At 51.1% G+C, this 8,125-nt stretch overlaps 2 protein-coding genes across 2 annotated transcripts; one reads left to right on the forward strand and one right to left on the reverse strand.

Moving 5' to 3' along the window:
- Positions 1-1,002: 1,002 nt before the first annotated feature.
- Positions 1,003-2,285, forward strand: BDW47DRAFT_62036 (uncharacterized protein). Its single transcript, XM_024819452.1, has one exon. It carries the CDS (start codon positions 1,125-1,127, stop codon positions 1,881-1,883), a length of 759 nt encoding a protein of 252 aa, XP_024669577.1. The 5' UTR covers positions 1,003-1,124; the 3' UTR covers positions 1,884-2,285.
- Positions 2,286-5,243: 2,958 nt separating this feature from the next.
- On the reverse strand, positions 5,244-8,121 carry BDW47DRAFT_62045 (putative differentiation regulator (Nrd1)). Its single transcript, XM_024819453.1, has one exon. The coding sequence runs from the start codon at positions 7,958-7,960 to the stop codon at positions 5,465-5,467; it is 2,496 nt and encodes an 831-aa protein (XP_024669578.1). The 5' UTR covers positions 7,961-8,121; the 3' UTR covers positions 5,244-5,464.
- Positions 8,122-8,125: the final 4 nt, after the last annotated feature.

Here is an 8,125-nt window from a genome sequence, read left to right on the forward strand (position 1 = left end):
TCCAAGCATCCTTCTTACTTGATCTGGTCGTACAACTTCACAGCTGAGTCTGAGTTCAATGTCACCGCCATCCTTCTAGTGATTATTGCTGAGCTCAAACCACCAACTGGGCCTGACTGAACCTTCTCCTGCGGACACTTACAGGGTCGATCAAGGCTGCATTCCCTGCTTGGTCGGAAGAAATCCATATATTATTTTTATTATTTTATTATCTTATTATTCTGTTTTATCATTTTATATTATTATTTCTTATTTTTTATTTCTTATTTCTTATTTTTATTTTTATTTTTATTTTATTTTTATTTTCACTTAATTATTATTATTATTTCATCATATTAAAAACGACAGGGAAAAAAAACCCAACAGCAACAATCACGTCTGATTGAACTTCATTCCCTCCCCTTCCTCCTCCTCCTCCTCCTCCTCTCCTCCCCCCACACACCCTACCCAACCACCCCCCCTGCTGCTTCTGGCGCTACGCATCACGTCGGAACACATCGTGTACCCGCCGTGGGAGCGACTCTGAACAGGGGGCGCAGTTTCCAGCGGACTCGATTACAGGCCGGTTGGATCCAAAGATTCGGTACGCTACATGGGGTCAGTACAGCTAGCGACACCCTTGGCAGTTCAATTCTTCCATTTAAGAGACCAACGGAACGTCTCCTCTGCTGTTGGCGATCTGAGCAATTTCGTTCCAGAACGATTACGGAGTCGGTCCTCTTTTTCAACGGAAGATCGTCCCGTCTTTTTTCAGCGGCCGACTCATACTCTGCTGGTGTCCAGTGTCCACTTTGTCCAGTGGCTGAGAGAACACTGCTCCATCCTTCGGTTCATCCTTCCATATAGTTCCTCCGTTGCCAGCTCCGCCTCGTTCTTCTGACTTGGTCTCTTTTTTTTTTTTTGGTCTTGAGTCACCTGCAATTGATCTTCTTCAAACACCGACCTGTCAGCCTATTGACCTGTCAACCAACGAAAAAGGACATCAAAAATAAACTAAAATTAGACACAGCAAGAACTGTTGTCTGTGTCTTGTGTGTCATCCTGGTTGACTTAAATCATCCTTACGACCTCCTTTGCATCTTCTGGAGAAACCCAATCCTTCATCCCCACAGGAGAAAAAGAAAATGGCTTCTCTCCATGAATCGCCCAGATCGGGCTACATGCCATCATCTCGCCAGAGTCGCATGGCGATCGACTCTCTTTTAAATCCCCCCTTAGTGGAAGCCGAGAGGCCCACGCCCCGACTGCACTACATCCGAGCCAGCCCGCAACAATTCTCTCCTCTCTACCCCCCAAGTCCCAGCAGCCAGTACTTCTACGCCCCTTACTCCGACGGCCACCGCTCCTACTGGGAGAGCTCCGTGGAGACCCCCCACGACCAAACATTCCTCCCCTACCGGCCGCGCTCCGCCGAGTCCTCCCCCGGCGCATACGCCCGGGAACGCTACGATTCCGTCTCCAGCAGCTCAAGCAACGCCCCAGAGCGACGGCGTCCGCCTCGCCCCAAGTACGAGGAAGAGGAGATGTGCTTCATCTGGTACCACCGCGTGGACCTCTCGCAGGAGTGGAAGGAGGTGCGCGAGAGCTTCAACCGTCAGTTCCCCAGCCGCCAGCGCCGCGGCTTCCAGGGCATCCAGTGCAAGTTCTACCGCTACATCAAGGAGAAGGGCTGTCCGACGCTGCGGACCCAACGCCGCATGCGCGACGGCGAGTACCTCCGCGAGGGCTCGGGTCTCTCAGACGTCATTGCCGGCACCGGCGGGGGCAAACCGCAATACGGCGTCGTCGACTGGGTCGGAGCCTGGTACCCTTGGATGCGCGAGACCAAGCCCGAGGTGATGACTCGACATCGGGTGTCGGTTGAGCGACGATTGGGGAACTAGTCGACTGTTTCTTACCATTACGGCCGTTGAGCTATAATCGCATGGTTGGACATATTTTTTCACCGTCTGACCTTATCTTGATTTTGTTTTTCTTCTTTATGCCTTCTGTGGTGGTCTAGCTGGACCACTTTTACTTTTACTTTACCTTCTGATACTTACGATTCACTGGGAGGATTTCTGAGCTTAGCATGCATATTTGACTGTCTACTGGTGGTTGTTTGACTCTGTTTTCTTTATTTCATTTTCTGGATTGTTTGGTTGGACTGCTCAGCTACCTTTCCTGGGCTGCCTTTGTGAATTGGCTGGTTGCAATTGCTTGGACCTAATGTACGTTCAGTACATACTGATTACCGAGTACGATGTTCTCGTATTTAATCAATGGCTATGCCTGGATTATGCATATCGTATCATACTGTATCGTACGGCTGGTTTGTTGTATGGTAATTGTTGTATTTATTTACTATCTACTGTCTACTCTGGATTATCAACAATCGTTCAGTCATACAGTCTTCTCATCAGTATCTAGAAGTATCACATCCGACCAAGATATCTAGTACCCGACAGAACCATAACCAATAGACAAAACACTCAGCCCTCACAGTGCAGAGAATGCGGTCAACGCCCCCTCCAGCATAAATTGGTACAACAACAGCCAGAACACAAATCAACACATTCATTCGGAATTCCTCACCAAACTTAATCCCAGTTCCTTCCCTCGGACCTTCACCGAGTCACCGCGTCAACGAGATAGCTAACTAGCATGCTGCCTGTCTACGTCTACCCTGTGTCTTGGTCCTGACAGAGAGCTGCATTCTCTGATTACTGCACTGCCTGCCTACCTACCTATCTGTACCTCCTAGATAGCTACCGAGGTGCCTGCTGGGTGCCTATCTAGGAGGTACGAGCAGGCAGGTATGTAGTAAGTAGTAGGTAGGTAGGTAGAAGGCAACCAGTGGGATTCTTCTCCGCAGCCACACATACTGCATACGCCCCTTTCTTATTTGTTATTGTCTTCAGCTGGCAGTGGCTTCACCGTTTATCCCAATCAGGATGCATGATTCTTGGTTCCCATTGTTTATCTACTATGTGTGTGTGTGTGTGTGTGTGTGTGTGTGTGTGTGTGTGTTGTCTGGACATATCAATACCAAACGAAGGACGGAGTATGTAGATTATAGATACTATAATCTAATATATACAGGTAGGAAAAATGACACAAGCCACAGTATTGCCATCTCCACCAGCCTACTATCCACCTGTCCGTTGTCATCCATTCCACCGGTACGAGTTGAAATAATGATCTACAATATACATCAGATACGTCAGCGTACATGTCATTCTACGGTTACCGTTACTGTTGGTCAAATATATGCATGTCTGTCGAGAAGGTAGACCTGCGTTGAGATATATCACAGCCACACCACTATTCAACCGTGTCTTTTTATCTCTTCTGTTCTTCTAGCGGTGAGCTTTGTCTGTTTGCTCAAGTCTAGATATACTTATACTACTTCTTGTCCCTACCTGCCTGCTAACATGCAAACCTAAAGTCAACAGGACAGGCGTAGCTGAACTTTCAATGCTACAGCTACAGCTACTACTACTGCTACTGCTCATTTAACATACATGAAACAGACAGTCAACGGCAAACTGCAGACAGTAGTGGACAGCAGACATCGACAGACATCACCCAGCCAGCCAGGTCCCACGCAAGGGATAAGGCTACCCACATACAGACGAAAACTTGGATCCTGAAGGAATCTGCGAATGAAAAGCTGCTGGAATGCACATTTCTTTCCTATTTAGTAATTCTTTCTTTGTATATCCTCCGTGAGTATGTATGTAGAAAGAAAGGGTTGCATTGAGAAGAATGAATGAATGCATGGATGGATGGATGGAAGAAAGTTTGTTTTGATAATGTGCGGTGGTTGCGGTGTATGCAGTATACTTTTGGGATTTGGGTTTTAGGGGAGATATATTTTATTTTATTCGTGGTTGACTTTGTAGTCCAAAGTTTGTAGTGCCATAGTGAATATATTAAGTTAACCATCTAACGAGTATAGCGAAGAAGAACAGATAACCTCACCACCCCCTCCACTGTATACAGTACATGGAGTATAGATAGTATCTCCGCGGCATGGCACAAATAAACACCCCTCACGAAACACGTGAGCTATACGACCTCCCTTACCTCCTCGCACAAACAGACAGCGACAAAGACAGGTAGGCAGGGTAGGTCCCTACCTAATGCAGACAATGACAGTGGCTGGCTGACAGTCCAGCCCAAGGTCTCTCATTCCAACAAGTAGTTACCGCGCTACATCACCCTATTGACCAGTCTGCTGCTGCTAGAGTCTTGCTTTCTTGCTTTCTTGCTTTCTCCTAGCATGTATTTTATGCATGCATGTATGGATGCATACATGCATACTGCATAAATATCTGCAGGGTTTGTTAGCTTCTTCCTTCTTTGTTTCGTTCTTCATGCTTGTCCCTCTCCTTGCTTTGTTTGGACGTGGATGGAAATTGAGAACTTTTTGGCTCCCTGTCTGTCTGCAGATTGAGGTCGTATGTACAGTATATGCAAGCAGTGCACGGTGGCTTCGTTTGGTGGATTCCACGTGTCTCGTCAGGTTGTCTTGTGAGGAAATTAGGTTAGATCTTCCTATGTATTATAATGTAAGACGTTCATAGGCTAGTATGTATAGGACGTAAGATTGTGGAAGGACTGTTGGAACAGGCAAATATTGACGAATAACTTTGATGATTCTGATACTACTAAAAAATTGGGAAAATTTGCAAACATCAAGAGTCTAATACAATTTGTGTGGGAAGACCGCATCTCAGCCGACATGCTGGATGATTGCATCTCGATTTCGTGAGATAGACTAGTTGCCCCGAGACTTGAGCGAGAAGGGAATGAAGATAGTGGCTTGTTTCATTGCTCATAGAAGTGCTGGATTACCATGGCTGAAAGTCATCGCTGAACTGCAACCATGTTGATCGGGAATTTACACAACTCTACACAAAAAGCTGGTCACTGATTATATCATATTTCGATGACCGCACTCCGCGGCGACTCCCTGACCTCCGCAGCTATATACCCCGTCCATAATGCAAGAGAGCTGTATGCTCGGGATTAATTCCATGGAATGGCATCACAAATGCAACTGGTGTAGAAAACAAGAAAGACGATCCAATCCAGTCGGTGTAGCAGATCTCATCCTGCTCTCACCTGCAACCAAACTGGAGATAATCCGTTGATGCGGCCAATCCACGATAACGTAACAAAAAGAAAGGTCATACCAAGCTAGCAATACATGTGATGGTATAAGAAAGGGGATTAAAATAGTGTAAGATGGGTCGACCAAGAACGGAATTTAGACAGGACAAATGTTGGAAAAATAAAATGATAAACCACACGGTACATAAACCAATACAAAGAAAGGAACCAAGATGATGACATGGGGAAGTGAATGGTCGAAATAAAAAGCAATATGGTTGAAACGCAAAAAAAGAAGAAATCAATACACAGGCTCGAGAAGGGATAATTGAATTGATCGACAGCCCCACGCCGCTTGAGATGAAGATTATTTGGCTCCAATCTCTTCTTCGGCCCAGCCCGGCAGCGAATTCTCATTCTGGATGGCCAGCCCGAACCCCGAGTGGTTTAAACCCCCCAGCGCAGATGTGAAGCTGGAAAAGCTGCTCTGCGGTTGATGGGCGACACCTCCGCGGGTGTGTCCTGGGTGGGAAACAGGCCCGAACGGCTCCTGCGAGAATGAGGGCAAGCTCACAGCCCGCGAGTGCTGCGATCGAGGAACGCTGAGGCTGCTGGTACTGGCCGTGGCATGGTGGCCCGGCCCGGAAGAGCCGCTGCTGACGTGCAAGAATCCACTGTTGGAGGGCTTGTGGTGATGGAGCGGTGCTTCAATGCTCCCGTTGGTAAGCTCACTGCTGCTCGCACCGTTGTAAAGATGCTGAGAGGGAGCCTGCGACTGGGACTGCAGAGCCGCGAGGCTCAGTGGGTCGTTCAACTGGTTCTCCTGCTCCTGGGCCTGCTGGGCCGACATCTGGTTGAGGTACATGGTCAGCGGATTGCTGGCCCCGACATTCAGAACCCCGGACGGCGACGACACCGTCTGGAGCGGGTGCCGGCCGTGCTGGCCGCTCTGAGACCCCGTGGAGCCGGGGGCCGGCGACAACGCGGGCCGGCTGGGACTCGATTGTGAGCCCGACTGGCTCAGATTCTGTTGGAAGCCATTGAGCGCCGGCGAGGGAGACTGTGGGCCTTCCAACCCGGCTCCGTTGCGACCCTGCTGGCCGCCGTTGCCCGTCTGCCGCGGCGGGTTGCCGCATCGGTCCTTCCCGAAGTTGATCTTGAACCGCCGGTACTCCTCCCGATTCCGCATGCCTTCGATCGCTTTGATCGCGTTGGCGATGTTGGTGAAGTTTACGAATGCGCAGCTCTTCTCGCGCAACGTGTTGACTAGCTCGATCTCTCCGTATTCGGCAAAGTCCTGGCGTAGACGCTCCTCAGCCCACGAATCGTCCAGGTTGCCCACGTACACGTTCCGGGAGGCCCCACCACTCACTGCCAGGGCGATGGCGGGCGGTAGCGGACCCGAATGCTTTCCCCAGCCAATCTTCAGCCGACGGTTGTGGATCATCAGTCCCTGGAGGTTGCTCAGCGCGTAGAAGGAGGCGGCGGATGTGGGGTCGATGAAGGTCACGAAGCAAATGTGCTTGTCGGGAATGTAGCGGATGTGGTGTAGCAGACCGCCACGCACGACGTTGCAGATCTCTTCGATGGTGGTCTCAGGGTGGATATTGCCCAGGTAGATGGTGCGGTTGCCCAGGTTGTTGACCCCACCCGCCGTGGTGGCCACAGCGGCGGCGGCAACGGACTGCTGCGCGAGCGCGTTGGTGATCAGATCCCGATCTGCGGAGTTGAGGATGTGCGCGTATCCCGGCGCGATGCCCAGGAATTGAGCAGCATTCTGCTGCTGCGTCTTGGACACGTAGGCGCAGCGGTCCTTGCCGTAGAATACGCGCTTGGGCGCCTGCCACTTGGCCTCCTGGGGCAGCTGCGACACCGCCTTCATCGCATTGCTGATTGAGAGGAAATGGACGAAGCCAATCGCCTTCTCCTTTACAATCTTGACCGTGTCGATGGGCCCGAATTTGCCCAGCTCCTCGCGCAGCTCCTCCTCCGCCATCTCCTCCGGCAGGTTCCCCAAGTACACATTCCGCGATGCGCCTGACTGCTGCACTGCCAGCGCAACAGAGGTGGGGACTTGGGAGGGTTTCCCCCAACCCACCTTGATGTCATTCCCCTTGATCGCCAACTTCTTCAAGATGGCATCCGAGTGGAAATGGGTGGCCGAGTTGCTATCCAAGAACGAAATGAACGCGCAGTTCTTATCGGGGAGCAAACGCACGGATTCGATCTGACCGCTGCGAACATGATTCAGGATCTCCTCGGCCGAGGTTTCCGCGGGGATGTTGCCCAGATAGACCGTCCGACTCGTGCCCGACAAGAGGCCTGGAGTAACCGACGCAGCGGGACTTCCGTATGCCGCGTTTCCTAAGCCGCCCATCCCACCGACAGGGGACTGGGGGCCTCCCATCATCTGAGAGTTGCCCATGCCGTCCGCTGGCACCATTCCCGAATACAACCCGGCATTCTGCGGAGCCTGCGTGGGGCTTCCCAACTGGTTCTGGTGATTCTGCGCGTGTGCGGACGGGTTGGCTTGGGGAAAGCCACCGAAGTTGGCGAACTGGGGGGAGGTGAACGCGGACGGAGTTCCGGGCTGAAAGGGGCTACCCAGCAGTAATTGGGAGGGGAGGAGGGGGGTGAAGTTCATATCGAACGCGGCGCCGGAGGTAGCCATGTTGTCGCTGTGACCGGCAATGGCGGTGTTGAGCGACGGGGCGTTGGGTCGACGAAGGTTCCGGTCTGGCAGGCCCTGCAGGAGGATGTTGTTGTAAGCACCGTGGGAGAAACCAGTGTTGTCCGCGTTGAGATGGGAGAATTTGGAAGGCATCAAATCATTCGGGAAGTTTGGGGCATCGGAGGTTTGCATGGCGAGGCGGATGGGCAAACTGTTGATATGGTTGATCCCGAATGACGGTCAAGGTACGGACGGGATGGACCGAGCGAAATCACCTCACCGACCAAGGGATGAATGAAAAGGTACGGAGTAGAACAGGAGAAGATTATGGGGTTCGGAAGAAAGACGACTCAAAAA

Source organism: Aspergillus candidus (genome assembly GCF_002847045.1).
Source record: "Aspergillus candidus strain CBS 102.13 unplaced genomic scaffold BDW47scaffold_45, whole genome shotgun sequence".
Lineage (NCBI taxonomy): Eukaryota > Fungi > Ascomycota > Eurotiomycetes > Eurotiales > Aspergillaceae > Aspergillus > Aspergillus candidus.